A 23,600-nucleotide genomic window follows, 5' to 3' on the forward strand; every position below is an offset into this window, starting at 1 on the left:
GCTGGTGCACACCGGCGGTTTGAGGTTTTAAGCAAATCGCAAACGTGCAGCATGAGGCACGTTTACAGCTTGCTAAAAACCTCAAACCGCCGGTGTGCACCAGCCCATAGAGATACATTAGCCACGCGGATTTTCAAGCGGATGCGGCCGGCGGATCCGCCCAGTGTGCACTGGGCCTTACCTGGGGTTTCTTCCAGCCCCTAGATGTCTTCTGAGTCCCTCTCCGCAGCTCTGGTGCTCCCCCCTCTGTCCCGCGGGCCGTCCTTGAACCTCGGCTCTCCTGAGCATGCGTGGGCCAGACGTGCGGCCCCATCATCTGGAGCGGCCTGCGCAGTTTGTCTGTGGCTGGCCACATGCGCAGAAGCTTCAAGAACGGCGAGGGGGACAGCGGGGAGCACCGGAGAGGGACTCTGAAGACATCTAGGGCCTGGAAGAAGCCCCAGCTAAGTAACGACAGATAACCTTTTTTCACCTCGAGTCCTGGCTTTAACATACTTAGCTATTAACCCTTTAAAGTGGGGACAACTTGGCAAAAATCACTAATGGAGCCCACAAAATCAATTGAATGTCCCAATCGTAATTACTAATTGCATATGGCTGTAATTGTGAAAATGTATGCAAAATTTTGCGCAATCCTAATTAGCAGATGATGATTATCACTAGTAAGCAGCCCGTGTGTGGTTGTTATTGTAATAACAAGAATTCAAGTGAAGCTAAGGCAAGCCTCGGGCACACAACAAAAATACTTGCCTAAGAGCCTCTGGATCCTATAGAGGCTTCCCACGTTGTCTTCTGGTCTTACTGAGCGTGGACCCTCGAGTCCTGCAGGAACCTCAGGCTCCGCTTCAGGCATGAGAGCGGCCATGCTGCACCTGCAGAATCATAGTGTTACTGCATAGCCACAGCCATGCTCATGCCAGAAGAGGAGTGCGGCCCCGATGTTAAGGAGGGTCCCGGGCAGCGGTGGAGGACATCGAGGGAAGACTCTGGAGGATCCAGAGGCTTTTCTCCTTCTTTTCTTAATTCCTTTTTGCCTTGGGTTTTCTGTTAATGGAAACCTGAGATGGCGAGGGAGAGAAAATGTATACATACCTGGGGCTTCCTCCAGCCCCCTCACCATCCTCCTCCGGGATCTTCTGCAGACTGTTCCGGTAAGTCCGCAGGTCTGGGGCCAACTGCGCATGTGTGGGGTGGCCATGCATGCTCCCCCATCGTGCTCCTGTCACTGGGAGCGCTCGGTGCCTGCGCCGTACTGCTGAGCAGGTGCAGAACGCTCCCGGCTACGGGAGGGCTCAGGGGTACGCACGTGACAGTATTTTGACAGTATGCTTCCGTGCACTTCTGCATACCCCGAAGCAGGAAGTGACCGTAAGCGGGTGTCACTTCCTGCTTGGCTGCTGGCCAGACGGAGCGCAGCCTACTGACGCGGTGTTCCCTGACGACCTGTCTTTGGCGGTGCGGCTTACAGTGTTAAACCGGCCTAATGATGATCATTTTTAAATTCTTCTCAATATAAAAATACTAAATATGTTATCCAGGGGAGGGCCTATCCTCATCGTGAGCTGGATAGGTGGACAGAGAAGGAAATTTGGCAAATATTTGGCCATTGTGGAGTCCTGGGTAGTCCAGGAGTCTCCTCTGTCCTCCACAGGTCCTCTTTTAAGGGGCCCATACACCTAACGATTTTCCCGCCAATATACAGAAGATTCGATCACTTTGATCGAATCTGCTGTGAAATCGTTGCGCAAACGCTTGATTTCCGTCAGAAATCAATCGTTCCCGTCGAGCCGTCTGTGCAGAAGATTTTGCTTGATCGCCGGCGGGTCGGGAGTGCGTCGGTAGCGGCATTCGAATACCCGATGACCGACGCTGGCGGCGATACATTACCTGCTCTGGCCAGCGCAAGTCCCAGCTGTCACCGCTGTCTTTTTCTGGATTCCGGACCGGCTGGCTACTTCCTGTCCCGACAGGAAGTTTAAACAGTAGAGCGCCCTCTACTGTTTAAACTTTCCCGGACAGAAAGAAGTGAAGCCAGCCGGTCCGGAACCCAGCGAAGAAGAAGTCAGCGGAGACCGGGGGACTGTGCCGGCCGGAGCAGGTAATGTATGAGGGAGGGGGGGGGGGGGGGGGGGTAGTGTCAGCGACAGTACCACCACAGATTGTGATGGGTTTCATGCTGAAATCGGTTCACAATCTGTTTGCAGTAAAGGCAGCCATACAGTCCCTCTATGATCAGATTTGATCAGAAAGGGATCTATCTGTTGGTCGAATCTGATGGTAAATCGACCAGTGTATGGCCACCTTTATCCCCACCAAGCAGGTCAGGGAGGAGATGGTGGTCATAGCAGCTCTTCATATCTTCGGGCTTGTTAATCATACACTCCAGATAAAGAGGCACCAGTCTGGTTATTCCAGTTTCCTCCAGATCTGATTGTGTCATTTTTGATAACGTTTATCTTATTAGACCAAATGGGATGGTTTAGACTGGAAGAAACAGGATGGAGTTTTAAAACTGAGCTCCAAGCAAATATTTTTCCAATAAATCACAGTTTACTCTCTGTGAATATACTTGGCATGACTCCCTCCCCCACCTTCTGCTGCTGCCCTGCCAGCCACTTCGATTCTGCTGCCATGGCGCCTTGCTAAAGATACAAAGGCCTATGCCATGTACAGATGTCTTTGGACTGGTTCAGAAGAACGGCTGCCGGCCAGAGATGGATTAAAGGGAACCTGAAGAGAGAAGTATATGGAGGCTGCCATATTTCTTTCCTTATAAACAGTACCAGTTGCCTGGCAGCCCTGCTGATCTATTTGGCTGCAGTAGTGTCTGAATCACACCAGAAACAAGCATGCAGCTAATCTTGTCAGATCTGACAGTAATGTCAGAAACACCTGATCTGCTGCATGCTTGTTCAGGGGCTTTGGCTAAAAGTATATGAGGAAGAGGGTCAGCAGGGCTGCCAGGCAACTGGTATTGCTTAAAAATAAATATGGCCACCAATAAGGACCACTATCTAAAAAATAGGCAGTTAAAATCTGACAGAACCGACAGTCCATCTCCTCATGGGGCATTCTCAGGGTTTTCTTTGTTTTCAACAGCATTTCCAGAACAGAAGTTGCAAAGTCTGACAAAATAGTGTGCAAGTAAGTACGGAGGCTGGCTGGTATCTTACTATTTTGGCAGTTAAACTCCTGTTCAGGAAATGCTGTTGAATACAAAGAAAACCCTGAGAATCCCCCATGAGAAAATGGACTGGCCCAAAACTTGTCGGTTCTGTCATATTTTAACTGCCTACTTTTTTCGCGATAGTGGTCATTTAAGATGTAATGGGGACTAGGCAAGGTAGTAGATTAGGGCCCCCCTTGTGGTACTTTTTGTCAGCTGAAGTGGAGAGAAGTCAGAGAAGGTGGCTGGTGGGCCCCTTGACACCTACTAGGCCCCAAGCACCTGCCTAGGTTGCTTGGTGGATGATCCTGTTCTGCTGTTGGCGTCCGCCATCGTTGTTTATCACCGCCTCACTCACTGTGATGAATGGAAGCCTTAATTTCAATGCGTTTACTATTGATTGCACAAGCGCCGCTGTCAATCCAGTTTTCCGAGGTGCTGCATGTAGTGTCTAGCCATTAGCGGCGTTTGTGGTTCCGTATTTCCCATGGGGCTCAAACATGCAATGTGATGATTATATGATGGAAACCAATGCCAAATGCTTTTATTTTAGCAGAACCCGCTGGCCGTGTGAAGCAGCCCTTTGAAAGTACCAATTGACTCGTGATCACGAATAGAAACTGATATCCGACTCGAGTGCAGTTTTGAGTCGAATAACCGCATGTAATCACGAGTAGTGATTCGTGATTAAAAACTCGCCGACTTTAGCGGTTATTAGCAAAGTCCCCTTACATGCCAGAAACACCAAAGTTGCAGGACATCTTAGGAAGAACAGTGGGAACAAGAGGAAAAAAAAAACCAAAAAGACCTTATAGTTTGTGATAAAATCAATTTTGAAGTTTCAAAGGAAAAAAAGTATACAATTAAATGCGGTAAATGACAGTTAATGTAGCGAACCTAACGGTAGTGAAAATTTGCATATATCAAAAGAAAGAGCAATGACCCCCCCTGGAAACCCCTCCCCACTTAGAGAGCCCGAGGTGGGTTCAAAAAATAATAATAATAATTAAAAAAAAAGTAAGTTACCTGATCTGCAGGGCTGAGTAAACTAGGTAGCCGCAAAAACCACTCCCTGCCACTGCCGAGGGCTGCAATAGCCCACTTTCACTTGCGTGACCCCCTGGGTCACTCTCACACAGTGGAGGAAGGTGGGGAGTGGCAGGAGGTGTAGCCAGAGGAAAGAGCTGCCCAATGGCAGCTCAGGAAACCCTGTAGGAACGCCCCTTACAGGCGTTTTAAACAGGGAATTCCTCTCCCCTGTGTACCTCCAAGTTGGCGACAAATCGCTAAACTCGCTGGGGGCAGAGTGCGGAGGTTGGTGGACACAGAACCATGTCATTAGGCAGAGAACATTGCTCTGTGTACCACCTGCCCCCCATATCCCCACCTCTGGTTCTCTTTAAGATTCACTTTAAGATGTGTACATACGCTTAACGATTGTCACCCACTCTCAGTGGGTGGACAATGGACTCAGTCTCTTGGACGACAGTTTGCAGCTGAGGTCTATACAGACATGTCAATAGGCAACAGTCTAGCGACATGTTCTTTTTACTATGGAAGGAGGAGGGACAATGGGCAGAATCTAGCATGCACATTGCAGCCCCTGATCTAATTCCCCTGAGTTGGCAAGAGATCTGGACTGCTGGATCATCTCATCCGGGCACTGGCTGAGACTTTTCCATAGCATCCGAATGCGTCACTAGCCCGTCTGTACAGAGCTCTGCCCCAAACTGTTGCTTGAGGGATCAAGTCCTGATCACTGTGGATGACAGTAATTGTACGTACACAAACACTTTACTATGACAAGGACATATGACTATAGTAGAGATTAGACTGTGATCTCCTCTGAGGACAGTCAGTGACATGACTATGTACTCTGTAATGTGCTGCAGAAGATGTCAGTACTATATAGATACATAATAATAATATGGTAAGACATAAGACTATGATTATGGCAGGATTAGAGTGTGAGCTCCTCTGAGGACAGTCAGTGACATGACTGTACTCTGTAATGTGCTGCAGAAGATGTCAGTGCTATATAAATACATGATGATGATAATAATAATAATAATAATAATAATATGGTAGGACATTAGACTATGACTATGGTAGGATTAGATTGTGAGCTACTCTGAGGACAGTCTGTGACAAGACTATGTACTCTGTAATGTGCTGCAGAAGATGTCAGTGCTATATAAAAACATAATAATAATACAGTAGGACATTAGACTATGACACTGGTACTTCTTGCTGCCTGAAGCAAATTTGTGAGTATGCGCCACCCCCGATTTGGAATGATCTCACAGCATCTGAAAATTTGCTCTGCTTCATTTAATGTTTTCACATGACATGCTGCAGCTCGACACAATAGTACACTGGCTGGCTGTAAGTCTGTGACAAAAAAAACTACTCAAACAAACTGCCCTTAGCCAGTCGACCATCCTCCCTTCCTCCTCAGTCAGGACAGCAGTGCCACCTCCTCCTTCCTGTTGTGCAAGTCAAATGAAACACTGCTGCTCTCAGTGGCTTGGCAATAGGGGGTGCAGAGGTTGCGACCGCACCAGGGCCCTTGGGCCAGAGGGGCCCCGAGAAGCCATCCCTCAACCACAGTTTTAGCTCTATATTAGTTCTGTGCTGGTAACTAATAATCACTTCTATAGATGCTTAGAATAGTAGTAATCATTAACAAACTGTTCCCCATTCCCTTCTTGCACCTCTGACACTGTGGCTGTCCTTGGCAGGTTTTGAGTGCCTTATCTATTGTTATGTATAGAGGGCTTGCACTGGGGTCCATAGTTCCTTAGCTACGCCACTGGCTGCTCTCCTGCCTCCCCCCTCATCACTCACTGTCAGACTCCTCACACAGCACAAGCAGCTGCTTTTCCCCAATGATGACTTCTTCACCTCGCTCTCCTCTCGCTTCTCCTCCTGCTCTGACTGCATGCTGTTATTGTATACACACAGTACAAACATGCCACCCCTGTGCTCTGTGTGGTTAGTGATGCCGCAGGGATAGCTGTATAGAACCTCTCTCATCACTGTCTCTCCTTTTGGCTCCTGCAGCAAAACAAACCGGTTCTGTGATGGGTTTTGAGTAAGTTGCTGGAGGTAAAATGTGTTGCAACACCTGCAGCTAATATATGGGAACTTCCATGCAGTAGAAACGCCGGCAGTACTGTCTGTCCCTGTCAGGGCGGGCCGGTTCCAGCCAAAATGGGGCCGTGGGCAAAAATGACATGGGGGCCTCTGATCAACACCCTGCCCCACAATGTAATACAGCATTAGGTGCCAAAGCCCCCTCCATACCAAGAAAGCATTAGATAACCCCCCCTCCCCATAATAGTATTAGGCCCCCAGGGTCCCAGAGTTGGCTGATGAACCAGATCTCCCCCAAATTGAATGGTGGTACCCTAGCCCCCCAGTCGGCGGTGGGCCCCTGAACACGAATGCAATTTTGGGCAATCGTGGTCCTCAATTTTTTTTTTTTATTTATTTTTTTTTTTTACTCCAGATTCGCAGAAAAGTGCTGCATGCACCGCATTTCCAATTTCTGCAAATCACACATTTCTTGCTATCACTGCGGTGGGATCACTGCCCTATACAGCACTATACATTATAAGAGCGCTTTTCAAAGCATTAGCGATTGTCAGCGATTCAGATTGCTGCAGAAATTGCTCTGAAAGCTCGCCAGTGTGAATGCGTCCTTACTGGTTACTGCCATTTCGAATACAATAGGAATATTACCTGATTTGTGGATGCTGCCTTTTTTGAATTCCAAGCGACCAATAGGAGTCTGAGGAGGAGTGGCCTATAACAGCCATCTCTAGTTAGTTCCCTATTAGGTCCGCTATTTTACATATCCAGCCATGATTGGCTGGCTAGGTTCCTGGGTGCGCTATATAAGGAACTAAGCGGCATGTAACATTGTGCTGTGTGGGGTGGACAAGAGATAAGGAGGCTCGAAACAGTGACCTGTTGTCACTATGCAGCATTTTTTTTATGTAATCATGATTGCCCATGTGCTTTGATTGCCCGTTTGCATGCGCAATAAATCTGATAAAAGAGCTGTGCTGGGTTTGAAGCAAAAAATATTGACTTGCATGCAAATTGCATACAGCTTGGCCAATCAAAATCTACAGGAAGTTAATTTAATTGGCCCAATTTCACCATGCATAAAATTAACACAGATAAGTGAGTAGAGTTTCTGAAAAAGCAAAACTACCCTTTTATGCTTGAGGAGGAGCAGCCATGGCAGAGAGGGATAAATTACCTCAAGTCAGTGAATAATGGCGCACAGTGCCTATGCATAAAAATGGCGCTGCATTAAAAAGATACGCTTATCGCTATTTATCGTTAGTACTGCATAATAATGGCGCACAGGGAAAAAAGAAGAAAAACAGCACACAGTAATGTTATTTATCAATAGCTAACCTACATAAGCCAAACTGCAGAAGTTATTTAACTGCAAAACGGTGAATGGATTTAATGTAACACTGTCAAGGTTAGGGTTAGGCACCACCAGGGGAGATTTAGGGTTAGGCACCACCAGGGGAGATTTAGGGTTAGGCACCACCAGGGGAGATTTAGGGTTAGGCACCACCAGGGGAGATTTAGGGTTAGGCACCACCAGGGGAGATTTAGGGTTAGGCACCACCAGGGAGGTCTTGGGGATAGGCACCACCAGGGGTGGTTAGGGTTAGGCACCACTGGGGGGGGGTGCTTAGGGTTAGGCACCACCAGGGGGGTGGTTAGGGTTAGGCACCACCAGTGGGGTGGTTAGGGTTAGGCACCACCAGTGGGGTGGTTAGGGTTAGGCACCACCAGTGGGGTGGTTAGGGTTAGGCACCACCAGGGGGGTGGTTAGGGTTAGGCACCACCAGGGGTGGTTAGGGTTAGGCACCACCGGGGGGGGGGGGGGGGTGTTAACCCTAAATAACGATAAAGCTTTAACACTAAATAAGGCTTTAATGTTAAATAGCGATAAGCGACAAACTGATTAGCGGCAACACAGTGTGCCATTATTCGCAGGCGCCATTTTCAGATGGATCCAAATTACCTGGATTACCGCTCCTTGCCACAATGCTTCATCCTCCCGTCACTTCCTGTTTCACAGCCGGAAAGCACGCAGTGAAGAAGGGAGTGTCAGAAGGATGGAGAAGCATCATGGAGCACTGCAGGAATGTAAGTAGCTCAACCCTTTCTGCCATGGCTCCCTCCTGAACAGATAAGGAATAAGAAAAATTGGGGCCTTTTGCAAGATATCAGTTTTTGCCCTCCCCTGATGGTCACCTGGCTTTTTTTTTTAGTTATATTTGGTGGGGGTGGCATCCACCAGGCCCCTTAACTCTCTCTAGGCCCTAGGCATCTGCCTAGAATTGCCTTGATGATCCGGCTTTGCTTCTGAATCGCACACAAGTACAGCTTCGCTTCTCGTAAAACTGCTTGCTTATCCCTATATTAGCATGAAAGTCAAAATGATCAGTATTTCACTGTAGCGTTGTGGGATGATCCTGTGTGTTGTGGCATCACAAGTCTCCAATTCACGCTCTGCTTTTGCCTCCATTAGGTTAGAACTTGCGGCTGATCTCAAGATGCAAGACTTCTTCATCGCCGTGTTCCTCATGCTGGCAGGTACGTGATCATCTCCCACCTTCCCGAAAACATGGCTGACCATTTGGATGCCATGAGTCCACCTCTTCAAACCTCTACGCCCGTAGATTATTCACTGGCCAAAAAGCAGTTACGGTCATTTCAATGGATAGTCTACTGTGTGCAAAGATGTTCCTCCAAAAGTGGATCCAAATCTCTTCTTTCGGTAGACAAATCTTGGCAGGGTTTCTAATCGATGATCTCATTGAAGGAACGTGAAAAGCAGATTATTTGGTTGTGTCCTGTATGTCCAGGGGCTTAGCAATAGGGGGTGCAGAGGTAGCGACCGCATTGGGGCCCTTGGGCCAGAGGGGCCCCGAAGGGCCCTCCCTCAACTACAGTATTAGCTCTCTATTGGTCCTGTGCTCATAACAATAACTTCTATAGATACTTTGAATAGTGGTAATAATTAACAAGCTGGCCCCTGTCCCCTTCTTGGACCTCTGACACTGTATTTGCCATTGACAGGTTTCGGCGCGCTGTATCATTTGTTATTTATACAGTGCTTGGGGGGGCCCCATTGTAAAACTTGCATCGGGGCCCACAGCTCCTTAGCTACGCCACTGTGTATGTCCACCTTAACAAAGAGCTAGAGGTGGCCTTGGATGTGTGTTGTCTATCCTGATGGACAAAACCAAAAAGGAAGGACTTGGGGTGATGCACTGCAGAGTGGTTTTTGGACAGTTTTCATTTTTGAAAACGCGCTCCTATTCAGTTGATTAAAATCCTGGTGAAATTGCAGCCACTGTTACCGGAACTGTAATGCAAGTTAATGAGAGCATGTTTTTAAAACCAAAAACGAATCAAAAAGCGCTCTGCAGTGTGTCTCTGCCCCTAGAGATTAGTTATGGTGGGCGAAGGCCAACTAGAAGTCAACACTTTAGTGCAGGGGTCAGGAACCTTTTTGACTGAGAGAGCCATAAACGCCACATATTTTAAAATGTATTTCCATGAGAGCCATACCATATGATTCAAACTAGGACAGTGCACATGCGCAGCAGAGGGCTCACGTCCCTGTTGCCATGGTGATGTGTACACAGTTGATCCTCTGGGCAGCGGAAGTGTCAGACACGTCTTCAGCTTCTCTTGGGTTTCAGCAACACCAGTAATTTCCCCTTGAGCCACACAGGAGAAATACAGACTAACAGCTTGTACAATTAGCTGACTTGGGGGTTGATTCACTTTGTAGGACGAGATCTCTGCACTTTGGCCCAATAGGTTGCTTGTCAAGTGACAGGCAGCTTATTGGGCCAATCAAAGTGCGGGGATCTCGTCCTACAAAGTCACTGGACCTGACAGGATCCAGAGTGGGACAATTGGAGCAGCCGTTCGTTTTGGGGTAGTGAGAGTAAGTTAGTAGTACATACTACAGCAGTAGCGTACTGCTTACTTTGAAAATGTTACTTGAGCTGCCACACTAAGCTGTGCTGCTTGAGCAGTGTAGCTTAGTGTATCAACACCCACTGATTTGTCTGTGAGCCAGATGTAGCCATTAAAAGAGCCACATCTGGCTCCCAAGCCATAGGTTCCCTACCCCTGCTTTAGTGTAACGATCAGCGCTTGCATATCGAGGAGAGACATCTACTGGCCGACAGCGGAAGTACATGCAATGTCCAGAAGTGCTGCCACCAACAGGAACTCAAAGGCGTAATTGGTGACAGAATAATCCATTGCAGTTGTTGAGGGAGGAGGAAGAGGGTTGGAGGGGAGAAGTTCAGTAGTTGTTACATTGTTGTTATAAGCACAACTCCTCCAGATGGCAGAGAAACATTACTGATGATGATGATGGTGATGATGCAGATGGCTTTCCAGTTGAGGTGGCAATGGGCCCCTCAATCTCCTCCAGGCCCCAGGCACCTGCCTAGTAGTGATAGACAAAGAGATGTTAATATTCCCAGGTTGATGTATTAGACTGTGACATGTCCAAGCATCATAGGTGTGCATACAATATCCCCGAACTTCTGAAATGTTAGCATTGCTAATATGACTATTGCCCTTCCCTACTGCCTAGTTTGCCTAGTAGGTGATACTGCTCAGGACTCGTTCATGGTCAATATCCAGTCCTCACAGCTCCTATGAGGTTGCAGGAGGGTCAGCTCATATAGAACGGTGTTAGAGATTTTCACTAACCTAACAAAGTCTCTCTTCTCTGTTGCAGCCATTCCTTCTCTCCGTGCGGAGACGCCAGGTCAGTATACAGCCCTATCTGTCTGCTCTGGGGTGTGTGTGTGTGTGTGTGTGTACGTGTGTGTCTGTATATAGTGTGTGTGGTGTGTGTGTGTGGTGTGTGTGTGTGGTGTGTGTGTGTGTGGTGTGTGTGTGGTGTGTGTGTGTGTGTGGTGTGTGTGTGTGGTGTGTGTGTGGTGTGTGTGTGTGGTGTGTGTGTGTGTGTGTGTGTGTGTGTACGTGTGTGTCTGTATATAGTGTGTGTGGTGTGTGTGTGTGTGTGTGGTGTGTGTGTGGTGTGTGTGTGTGGTGTGTGTGTGGTGTGTGTGTGTGTGTGGTGTGTGTGTGTGGTGTGTGTGTGTGTGTGTGTGGTGTGTGTGTGGTGTGTGTGTGTGTGTGTGTGTGTGGTGTGTGTGTGTGTGTGTGTGTGGTGTGTGTGTGTGGTGTGTGTGTGTGTGGTGTGTGTGTGTGTGTGTGTGTATGTATGTATGGTGTGTGTGTGTGGTGTGTGTGTGTGTGTGGTGTGGTGTGTGTGTGTGTGTGGTGTGGTGTGTGTGTGTGTGTGGTGTGTGTGGTGTGTGTGGTGTGTGCGTGCGTGCGTGCGTGTGGGGTGTGTGTGTGCGTGCGTGCGTGTGGGGTGTGTGTGTGCGTGTGTGTGTGCGTGTGTGGTGGAGGGTCACTACTGAACTCAGAACTTCCTCTCTGCTCTAAAACATATGCCACAGCATGACAACCTTTAAAGGACAACTGTATATGGAGGCTGCCATATTTATTTCCTTCTAAGCAATACTAGTTGCCTGGTTATCCTGCTGATCCTCTGCCTTTTAATACTTTTAGCCATAGGCCCTGAACAAGCATGCAGCAGATCAGGTGCTTCTGGCATTATTGGCAGGTCTGACAAGATTAGCTGCATGCTTGTTTCTGGTGTGATTCAGACACTACTGCAGCCAAATAGACCAGCAGGACTGCCAGGCAACCGGTACTTTTTACAAGGAAATAAATATGGCAGCCTCCATATTCTGCTTGCTTCAGTTGTCCTTTAACTACTTCCGTACCAGCAGTCTCTGCCCCCTTAAGAACCAGAGCACGGTAAAATAGAGCTTACCGATGAATCGCCGCTATGATCCACCACTCCCGCCTTTCAGCTCTGCTGTCACATAGACGGCATGGCAAGTGATCTGCGCAGGGAGACAGCGACGCGATTGGTGGGACCGCATGGCGATGAGTGTTGAAATCTGCCCTGTCAGAGCCGCGCAGCCACATGCAGGACGTAGATTTCAACTGTGTCGGTCCGGAACCGGTTCAAGAAAAACATTTCTTTGTTGCAGCTGATACCAATCCTGCAATAAATCTGCAGTGTGTCTTTTTCCTGCTTTTATGGAAGCAGACATAGGGCTCGATTCACAAAGCGGTGCTAACCCAGTTAGAGACTTTAGGCGTGATAACCATTTTTATCATGCCTAAACTAAGTTTAGGCATGATAAGTTTAGGCATGCTAAGTTTAGATAAGTTTAGATCGCACGCAAAGCAGCGCCATTAAACTCTATGCAAAGTGCACCAGACTTTGCTAGCGCAAAACTTTTGATCAGCTGTGCACTGCGGTGCTAACCCAGTTGGTGCTTAAACTTATCACGCCTAAAAACTTATCACACCTAAACTTATCATGCCTAAACTTATCACACCTAAACTTATCACACCTAAACTTATCATGCCTAAACAGAGTTTAGGCGTGATAAAGGGTTTTTCACCAGCGTGCTAACACTTTGCACCGCTTTGTGAATCATGCCCTTATTGTTAACATCCTGTGTTTATAGATTAGCTGCTCTGCCGTGGCAGATGAGATTCCTGAGCTGACACCGCTGAGAGATCAAATTACAACTAGTGATTATCATTAGAAACAGATGAGGAGGGATTATACATGCTAAACTCTCTAAATACATACAAGGTGCATTTCTATGTTCTTTCTGTCCTTTGCAAGAGTTCAGGTCCACTTTAAACAGTGAAGTATTGCCGATAGTTGAATATTGGTTGAGCTCACCTGTCCCGCCCAGGGCTGGATTTGTACTCTTCACCGCCCAAGGCCACAATCACCAGCCACCCCCCCCCCCTTCAGTATAGGTAGCCAGAAGACACCCTCCCCCCTTCCCTATAGTATAGGTAGCCTGATACCACCAGTATAGGGAGCTAGATGACTCCTCCCCATTTCTCTCCAGTATAGGTAGCCAGAAGACCCCTCCCCTTCCATCTAGTATATGTAGCCAGATGACCCCTCCCCTTCCATCTAGTATATGTAGCCAGATGACTCCTCCCCCCTTTCCCTCCAGTATAGGTAGCCAGATGACTCCCTTAATCCCTCCTTTTCCCAACCACCTTTCAGTATAGGTAGCCAGCTCGCCTTCACACCGCAGCAGCCATTAGTGTCACTCATTTCTCCACTCGAGACGAGTGGCCAGAGGCTATAGACTTGGGCAGCATTGTAGATGGAAAGAAAGAGGAAGCTTCTACACTGGAGACCAGTACAGAAGCTTCCTCTTTCTTTCCATCTACAATGCTGCCCAAGTCCATAGCTGCCCGCCACAATGCAAACATGTACAGAGAGCAATGTGGCTGCTGCACAGGCGGCTATCAGCAGAGTACCCCGGTCAGGGGCTCGCCTGATCTCCCTGCATTACAGTATTCACAAGCTTGCGCCAGTTTAGCCTGCTGCTTTGTTGCCCTTGCTCCTATGGTGACCTAAGCCATGGCCTGGGCGGCCTTGGCCTAAATCTGGCCCTGGTCCCGCCGCTGCTTAGTCCGTCTATATTCAGCCTGGAGGCCGGTAGCAGCATGGGGCTCTCCAAAGGCCAATTCTCCCTTGCAAAAGGGAGAATTTTCATTGGTCCACCCTGAACCAATGAGAATTCTTCCTGTTACGGAGGATTCTTACTGGTCTTTTGCAGTCCATTGAAGATCCCCCATGCTTCTGCCGGCCACCGGGTTGTGTAAGAGGGACTGAGCAGCGGCGCTCAGCTGCCATGGGAGGCGGGACTTGTGAGTATCACATCATGGTGGCGATAGAAACAGGTGAAGCGAACATGGCAATTAGCTTAGTAAGAATGGACACTGTCCTTTCTCATAGGATTTCATTGCATACATTTTCCAGCCTTGTGGAAAGTTTGGACTCTGCGTCCTGCTTAGCGCAACACAGCAAGTGGATCTGTTGTTTTTTTTTTTTTTAACAGGTGGAGGCGGATCCTATTTTTAACATTAGGATCCTCTTCCTACGCTAGGCGGAGCTTAACCACTTCCCGACCGCCCAACGCACAGAGGCGGCCGGGAAGTGGACCTCGCAAGGACCGCCGCATGCACAGAGGCGGCGGTCCTTTTACAGGCATGGGCGGCGCGATCGCGTCATTCATGACGCGATCAGCCGCCGGGGACTGGCTCCGCCCCCCTCGCGCTGTAACCCGCCGGCCGTTCGGAAGCGCCGGCGGGTTACTAGCACCCGGATCGCCGCATACAAAGTGTATAATACACTTTGTAATGTTTACAAAGTGTATTATACAGGCTGCCTCCTGCCCTGGGGATCCCAGTGTCCGAGGGACCACCAGGGCAGGCTGCAGCCACCCTAGTCTGCACCCAAGCACACTGATTCCCCCCCCTGCCCCCTGATCGCCCACAGCACCCCTCAGACACCCCCCAGACCCCTGTTTGCACCCAATCACCCCCCTAATTACCCATCAATCACTCCCTGTCACTATCTGTCAACGCTATTTTTTTTATTAGGTCCCTAACTGCACCCTGGGGACTCCTGATCACCCCCCCCACCCCTCCGATTCTATCCAGACCCCCCCCCCCCCCCCTGTGTACTGTATGCATCTATCCCCCTGATTACCTGTCAATCACCCATCAATCACCCCCTGTCACTGCCACCCATCAATCACCCCCTGTCACTGTCACCCATCAATCAGCCCCTAACCTGCCCCTTGCGGGCAATCTGATCACCCACCCACACCAATAGATCGCCCGCAGATCCGACGTCAGATCACCTCCCAAGTGCATTGTTTACATGTGTTCTTTACCCTAAACGCTCACTAATTACCCATCAATCACCCCCTGTCACTGCTACCCATCAGATTAGACCCCTATCTGCCCCTAGGGCACTCAATCACCTGCCCACACCCTCAGACCCCAGCCCTGATCACCTCGCCAGTGCATTGCTTGCATCTATTCCCCCCTCTAATCACACCTTGAGACACCCATCAATCACCTCCTGTCACCCCCTAGCACACCTACCCATCAGATCAGGCCCTAATTTGCCCCGTGTGGGCTCCCGATGACTCGGCCAAACCCTCAGATCCCCCTCAGACCCCCTTCTGATCACCTCCCCCTAGCACTCCTATCCATCAGATCATGCCCAATACAACCTGTCATCTAAAAGGCCACCCTGCTTATGACCGGTTCCACAAAATTCGCCCCCTCATAGACCACCTGTCATCAAAATTTTCAGATGCTTATACCCCTGAACAGTCATTTTGAGACATTTGGTTTCCAGACTACTCATGGTTTTGGGCCCGTAAAATGCCAGGGCGGTATAGGAACCCCACAAGTGACCCCATTTTAGAAAAAAGACACCCCAAGGTAGTCTGTTAGGTGTATGACGAGTTCATAGAAGATTTTATTTTTTGTCAAAAGTTAGCGGAAATTGATTTTTATTGTTTTTTTTTTAACAAAGTGTCATTTTTCACTAACTTGTGACTAAAAAAAAAATCTTCTATGAACTCGCCATACACCTAACGGAATACCTTGGGGTGTCTTCTTTCTAAAATGGGGTCACTTGTGGGGTTCCTATACTGACCTGGCATTTTAGGGGCCCTTAACCGTGAGGAGTAGTCTAGAAAACAAATGCCTCAAAATGACCTGTGAATAGGACGTTGGGCCCCTTAGCGCACCTAGGGTGCAAAAAAGTGTCACACATGTGGTACCGCCGTACTCAGGAAAAGTAGTATGATGTGTTTTGGGGTGTATTTTTACACATACCCATGCTGGGTGGGAGAAATCTCTCTGTAAATGGACAATTGTGTGTAAAAAAAATCAAACAATTGTCATTTACAGAGATATTTCTCCCACTCAGCATGGGTATGTGTAAAAATACACCCCAAAACACATTATACTACTTCTCCTGAGTACGGCGGTACCACATGTGTGGCACTTTTTTACACCCCAAGTACGCTAAGGGGCCCAAAGTCCAATGAGTACCTTTAGGATTTCACAGGTCATTTTGCGACATTTGGTTTCAAGACTACTCCTCACGGTTTAGGGCCCCTAAAATGCCAGGGCAGTATAGGAACCCCACAAATGACCCCATTCTAGAAAGAAGACACCCAAAGGTATTCTGTTAGGAGTATGGTGAGTTCATAGAAGATTTTATTTTTTGTCACAAGTTAGCGGAAAATGACACTTTGTGAAAAAAAAACCAATTAAAATCAATTTCCGCTAACTTGTGCCAAAAAAATAAAAACTTCTATGAACTCACCATACTCCTAATGGAATACCTTGGGGTGTCTTCTTTCTAAAATGGGGTCATTAGTGGGGTTCCTATACGGCCCTGGCATTTTAGGGGCCCTAAACCGTGAGGAGTAGTCTTGAAACAAAAATGACCTGTGAAATCCCAAAGGTACTCATTGGACTTTGGGCCCCTTAGCGCAGTTAGGGTGCAAAAAAGTGCCACACATGTGGTATCGCCGTACTCAGGAGAAGTAGTAGAATGTGTTTTGGGGTGTATTTTTACACATACCCATGCTGAGTGGGAGAAATCTCTCTGTAAATGGACAATTGTGTGTAAAAAAAATCAAACAATTGTCATTTACAGAGATATTTCTCCCACCCAGCATGGGTATGTGTAAAAATACACCCCAAAACACATTCTACTACTTCTCCTGAGTACGGCAATACCACATGTGTGGCACTTTTTTGCAGCCTAACTGCGCTAAGGGGCCCAAAGTCCAATGAGCACCTTTAGGCTTTACAGGGGTGCTTACAATTTAGCACCCCCAAAATGTCAGGACAGTAAACACACCCCACAAATGACCCCATTTTGGAAAGTAGACACTTCAAGGTATTCGGAGAGGGGCATGGTGAGTCCGTGGCAGATTTCATTTTTTTTTGTCGCAAGTTAGAAGAAATGGAAACTTTTTTTTTTTTTGTCACAAAGTGTCATTTGCCGCTTACTTGTGACAAAAAATAAAATCTTCTATGAACTCACCATGCCTCTCAGTGAATACTTTGGGATGTCTTCTTTCCAAAATGGGGTCATTTGGGGGGGTATTCATACTATCCTGGAATTTTAGCCCCTCATGAAACATGACAGGGGGTCAGAAAAGTCATAGATGCTTGAAAATGGGAAAATTCACTTTTGGCACCATAGTTTGTAAACGCTATAACTTTTACCCAAACCAATAAATATACACTGAATGGGTTTTTTTTTAATCAAAAACATGTTTGTCCACATTTTTCATGCTGCATGTATACAGAAATTTTACTTTATTTGAAAAATGTCAGCGCAGAAAATAAAAAAAAACATTTTTTTGCCAAAATTCATGTCTTTTTTGATGAATATAATAAAAAGTAAAACTCGCAGCAGCAATCAAATGGCACCAAAAGAAAGCTTTATTAGTGACAAGAAAAGGAGCCAAAATTCCTTTAGGTGGTAGGTTGTATGAGCGAGCAATAAACCGTGAAAGCTGCAGTGGTCTGAATGGAAAAAAAAGTGCCTGGTCCTTAAGGGGGGTAAAGCCCACGGTCCTCAAGTGGTTAAAAAATGTCCCCAGAACTTTTTTCTGTGAGGGGGTAGGGGGTGGGGGTGGAAAACCTGTACTCTATTTTCATAAAATCCACACCTTTTAAAACCTGCTGGGCAGTAGATTTGCACAGACTTGTCACTTTTGACCTGTAGTTGTCTCGTTGCATGAATAACCCATTCTTGTTTATATTTTCTGTTCTTTAGAAAGAAATCCTTTTGTATATGGTGAGTAAGAATTTGATTTCCTCTTCTTTTGTTTCTATACGTTTCTTTTATGTTGTTGTTCCTGATTGTAGATGCATGCAAACCAGACGTGAACATAAACAAATAAGATTAACAGTTCCATGAGATACTTTCCCGTAGTCCCATATTCTTCTTTTGGGTTCAAAGAGTACTTAAAGAGGAACTCCAGTGAAAATAATGTAATAAAAAAGTGCTTCAATTTTACAATAATTATGTATAAATGATTTAGTCAGTGTTTGCCCATTGTAAAATCTTTCCTCTCCCTGATTTACATTCTGACATTTATTACATGGTGACATTTTTACTGTGGGCAGGTGATGTAGCTGCTGCATGCTGTTTTGGCTGTTAGAGACAGCTGTAAACAGCTATTTCCCACACTGCAGCAATGTTCACAGACAGGAAACTGCCAGGAGTACCACGGTCCTCAGAGGTTCTTGTAGGAGGGGTTTCACCACAATATCAGTCATACAGCGCCCCCTGATGGTCTGTTTGTGAAAAGCATTATATTTCTCATGTAAAAGGGGGTATCAGCTACTGATTAGCCCTCCAGGCTGATCGCTCCCTCCTTGTCCTCCGCAATTCGGCCCAGAAAGACCTTCAGTCGGGGGCCAGTTGGCGCAGTCCGGCCGCGTGCACTCCTGGGAGCATTCTTATGCACAGTACACCCCAGACCAGAGGACTCGAAGGGCAGAGGCACAGAGCAGGGAAAGGACATCAAGCAGCATCTGGAGGCTCCGGAGGAGTTCACACCTCCCCCCCCCCCCCCCACACACACACAATTCAGGGGTACTTTAAATAGAGATGGATGTGGGGATCGCTATTATTATTTAGTGTTTATATAGTGCTGACATCTTCTGCAGCGCTGTACGGAGTATATTGTCTTTTCACTTAACTGACCCTCAGAGGGGCTCACAATTTGTCACCTCGGGCTCTCCCCTCTGCCCACCCCTCCAGCGTTGAAAAGTGCGTATGCAGGCGACGGGCAGCGGCAGATCCACATACCTTCCTTGCGTTCCACGGATGTTCCTCTCTCTAGCTTCTGACACGACTTCCTGTATAAACAGGAAGTAGCGTCAGACACTAGAGGGAGAAACATCAGCTCTGGAACGCAAGGAAGGTATGTATCTGCCGCTGCCCCGCCGCCTGCATACGCACTATTCAGTGCTGGAGGGGAGCGCCTGAGGTGCTACCAAGCTCTCCCCTCATGCTGCGACCCCTCCAGCCCCCAAAAACGGCCCTGAGCGCCCCCCCCCCCCCCCCGCGAGAGCAGGGGCTGCATCCCCTATTGTTACGCCCATGCGTCTGGGGTTTGAACCAGGGATCCAGTGTTGCAAGGAGAGAGCGCTAACCACTAGGCCACCGTGCTGTCCATAGCTATCATTAACTACTTAAGTACCGGCGGTCTCTGCCCCCTTAAGGATGAGAGACTGCTGGTACAGAAACCGTGGAAATCCTGATGATCGCCGCACATACCCGCCGCAACTGCCGTCACTTTCGCACGTCAGGAACCTGGGCCACCCACTCTGCCGTCTCTATGACGGCAGAGTTCCTGTGAGCCAATCAGGAGCTGCTTTAATTGGCTCCTGGCCGTGTCTATCAATGTAAGCCAATGGGAGCGGCTCCTAACTGGCTCACAGGGCTCTGCCGTCATAGAGACAGGCAGAGCCAGTGAGCTGCAGCGAGAGTGAGTTAAAATCTACGGCCTGGCTACCAGACAGCTGTCAAAACGGCATAGATTTCAACTACCAAGGTCCTTAAGCAGGGCCGGTTTAAGCAACAATGGGGCCCCAGGGCAAAATAAACCTGGGGGGCCCCCCCAACATATATCCCAGAACAAAAATCGGCATTTGGGGACCTTTTTTGCAGCTGGTATAGTCAGGGTGTGAAGTCCCAATCGGTCAGAGCTCCACATTCTGGCTACCCCAGCCTGCATGGGGGACAAGGGGTTAAAAAGGTTCAGGAGGGGGGACCACACAAATTTTTTTTTTTTTTAAATTCCCACACTCTAAACATAAAAAAAATTTGGGAAAATAGGAAAAAATGCCAGGAATCTTCATACAGCCATATTGCGGCTGTATAGCGATCCCTGGCCAAAGCGCTGCGGCTGCGTATGGGCCCCCTGGAAACCCCGTCAGGAAATTTATTGCTCTTTCGTTTGATGCATGTAAAATTACACTACCGTTAGGTTTGCTACTAAAAGTGACATTTACCGCATTTAAAACTATACTTTTTTCCTTCTAAACTTTAAAATCGATTTTCTCAAAAACTATAAGGTCTTTTTGAAAAATAGTTTTTTCCTCTTATTCCTAATGATCTCCTTAACATATCCTGCAAATTTAGGGTTTCTAGCATTTAAGGTGGATTTGCTATTAACCATTAGAGTCGGCAGGTTTTTAAATGTTTTTTTTTTCCTTTGAAACTTTAAAATCGATTTTCTCAAAAACTATAAGGCCGATTTGAAATTTTTTTTTTCCTCTTGTAGCCACTGGGGGCCCCTACAAGCTCTGGGGCCCTGGGGCAGCTGCCTCCTTTGCCTTAATGGTAGCGCCGGCCCTGTCCTTAAGTAGTTAAAGACGTTATGTCTGAAACACATCAGCTGCCATTTCTGTCTTCTCGAACGGTACAATAAAGAAAGTGTAGATTTTATCGCCTCTCGATGTGCTTCTCTCATGTTCTGGTATTGTGAAGGAATTGCCAAGCATCTGCAGTGTGTGAGGGGGGGGGTTGAAGCGGAAACAGTAAATTCGGGCGCCTGAGGCTAGTGGACAAATCGGGCGCCGCCATTCACTCCTATAATAAATATCGTTTAATGGGCGCCCGATAGGAAAAAAGGGCGCCGGAGAAAACTAACGTTTTAAAAGCGGCGCCCGGAGACTTAATGTTTTATTACTGTTTCTCATGATTACACATTATTTAATGATTTATACATTTTTAAATATTATTTTTAAACGAAAAACAGTACAATATTTTTTTCCAAACATTATTTTTAAACGAAAAACAGTACTTTTTTTTTTTTTTTTTACATTATTTTTAAACGAAAAAACCAACAGGGGGGTCTTAGGTTTAAGCACCAACAGGGGGGTCTTAGGTTTAGGCACCAACAGGGGGGTCTTAGGTTTAGGCACCAACAGGGGGGTCTTAGGTTTAGGCACCAACAGGGGGGTCTTAGGTTTAGGCACCAACAGGGGGGTCTTAGGTTTAGGCACCAACAGGGGGGTCTTAGGTTTAGGCACCAACAGGGGGGTCTTAGGTTTAGGCACCAACAGGGGGGTCTTAGGTTTAGGCACCAACAGGGGGGTCTTAGGTTTAGGCACTAACAGGGGGGTCTAGGGGTTAGGGGTAGGTACAGGGAGGGTTACTTAGGCACCAACAGGGGGGGTCTTAGGTTTAGGCATCAACAGGGGGGTCTAGGGGTTAGGGGTAGGTACAGGGAGGGTTACTTAGTAATTTTTTTTTAAACGTTATTATGCGTTTCATTATTTAAACGAAAGATTAACGTTTTTACAATTGCCGATTTAATGCACATTATTTAATGATTTATAACGTTAAAAAACATTAATTTTAAACGAAATACAGTACAATACATTTTTAAACGTTATCCATGCTTATCGTTAAAAACCCGGCGCCCTTTTTTCCCAGCGCCCCTTTTTAACGTACGCGGTTGAAGCCGTCTGCCTGTTTGCCTACTCTTGAATGTGGGGATAGATGCCCTCCTGTGGCCATATGTGGTAATGCAGCTGTGCATTCATTGCTGTCAAACAGCACAAACAATTCCTATAGGCAATTAACGTGCCGGCTGGCAGCTGCGCTACTTGGCCAGAGTACGGAGCCATCCAGCGGGGAACAGGAGCAGCCTGGGGAGATGGTAAGTGGTCTAGTGGCCTCAAGTGGGTTGGAGGAAGCCCCAGGTAGCTATAAAACTAGAGACTTATTTCATCTCGGGTTTCCTTTAACTGGGGCTTCTTCCAGCCTCTAGAAGTCTCTCTGGTCCCTCGTTGGAGTTCCATCTTCCTCCAGGATCCCACTGTCAGCCCTGGAGGCTTGTGCACATGCACAGGAAGCGTAACTCTGGAGGAAGACTGAACTGCAGCGGGGGGCTAGAGGGACATCTAGGTGGGGCTGGAAGAAACCCCAGGTAAGTATAGCTTTATATGCTTATATCATTACATGTACCCTTTAACCACTTCAGCCTTTAGTGTTTTTTCCTCTTATGCATCCGAGCAATTTTCACCTCCCATTCATTCACCAATAACTTTATCACTAATCATCACAATGAAATAATCTATATCTTGTTTTTTCCGCCATCAATCAGGCTCTCTTTTGGTGGTACATTTTGCTAAGAAATATTTTATTCTAGATGCATTTTAACGGGAATATTAAGAGAAAAATTTAAATTCATGATTTGCCAGTTTTCGGCCGTTATAGCTTTAAAATAATATGTGCTAACATAATTAAAACCCATGCATTTTATTTGCCCATTTGTCCCGATTATTACACAATTTAAATTATGTCCCTATCACATTGTATGGCGCCAATATTTTATTTGGAAATAAAGGTGCATTTTTTCAGTTTTGCATCCATCACTATTTACAAGCTTATAATTAAAAAAATATTAATAATTTAACCTCTTGACATGCATATTAAAAAGGTTCAGACCCTTAGTTAACTATGTATTATTATTTTTTTATTGTAATTTTTTCTAAATCAAATTTTTATTTAAATATTTTTGGGTGTGTGGGAGGTAAACAGTTAATTTTAAATGTAAAAATGTATATTAATTTTGATAAAAATGTATGTAGATATAGTTTTACTATTTGGCCACAAGATGGCCACAGTAAAAAAAAAAAATTTTGGCTTCCTGTAAGCGTACTTACAGGAAATGAAGAGGGGATGTGTAACAGAACATCCGCGGCTTCTCCATCAAAGCCAGCAATCGTTTTAAGGGACTTAGATCAATGAAGGGGAACTGCTTTCCCATTCATTGATCTCCGTGCTAACGGGCAGCCTGCGCACCCCGGCGGTTTCGGCCCTGCGAATCCCAGCGGCTCCGTTTTCTCATGGATAAAGCTTCTACATCCAGCATGCATATTTGGAAGTAGGAGCTACGTCCTGAAGGCTAAAGTGGTTAATAACTCAACCCAATGTGTTGTGTAGTGATGATGTGTTTATTTAATTTTACTAAAGAGGAGTTGCCCCTTAATGGGAAGTGGGTGTGGCATTCCGCATTGCCCCTCCCCCCACTCCTTGTATTCCTAGTATTGGCTGTCACTGCTGATGTCATGTGAGTAATGAGTGTTTTGCTCCTCCCCCTCTGGTTAGATTACGAATCGCTGAAGGTGGCGGGGCTGACGATGGCCGGCATCCTGTGTGCGTTGGGAATCATTATCTTACTGAGTGAGTATCGCCCAGGTGCCTTGTGGGAAAAATATGGCTGCAGCGCGAATATCTGCTTTTATCAAGACCATGGCAAGAATTATCACCAGGCACACTAGGCACGTGCTGAAAGCTACTGAACGCCATCCAACTGCCCCTAAGCGGTCACTTGTACTTTGTATAGAAGTTGACAACTACAGTAGAGTTGGCCAATGATGAGGT

The 23,600-nt window shown here is 47.0% G+C and overlaps 1 protein-coding gene across 1 annotated transcript in view; it reads left to right on the forward strand.

The window, feature by feature from the left end:
* LOC137521907 (FXYD domain-containing ion transport regulator 3-like) overlaps positions 1-23,600 on the forward strand; it is a 66,715-nt gene that overhangs the window by 39,026 nt on the left and 4,089 nt on the right. Inside the window, exons 2-5 of the mRNA XM_068241783.1 lie at positions 8,733-8,797; positions 10,974-11,003; positions 17,967-17,987; positions 23,325-23,399. Coding sequence (XP_068097884.1) covers positions 8,758-8,797; positions 10,974-11,003; positions 17,967-17,987; positions 23,325-23,399 — 166 coding nt within the window. The 5' untranslated portion in view covers positions 8,733-8,757. The remainder of the gene's footprint in view (positions 1-8,732; positions 8,798-10,973; positions 11,004-17,966; positions 17,988-23,324; positions 23,400-23,600) is intronic.

This window comes from Hyperolius riggenbachi, chromosome 6 (genome assembly GCF_040937935.1).
Source record: "Hyperolius riggenbachi isolate aHypRig1 chromosome 6, aHypRig1.pri, whole genome shotgun sequence".
Lineage (NCBI taxonomy): Eukaryota > Metazoa > Chordata > Amphibia > Anura > Hyperoliidae > Hyperolius > Hyperolius riggenbachi.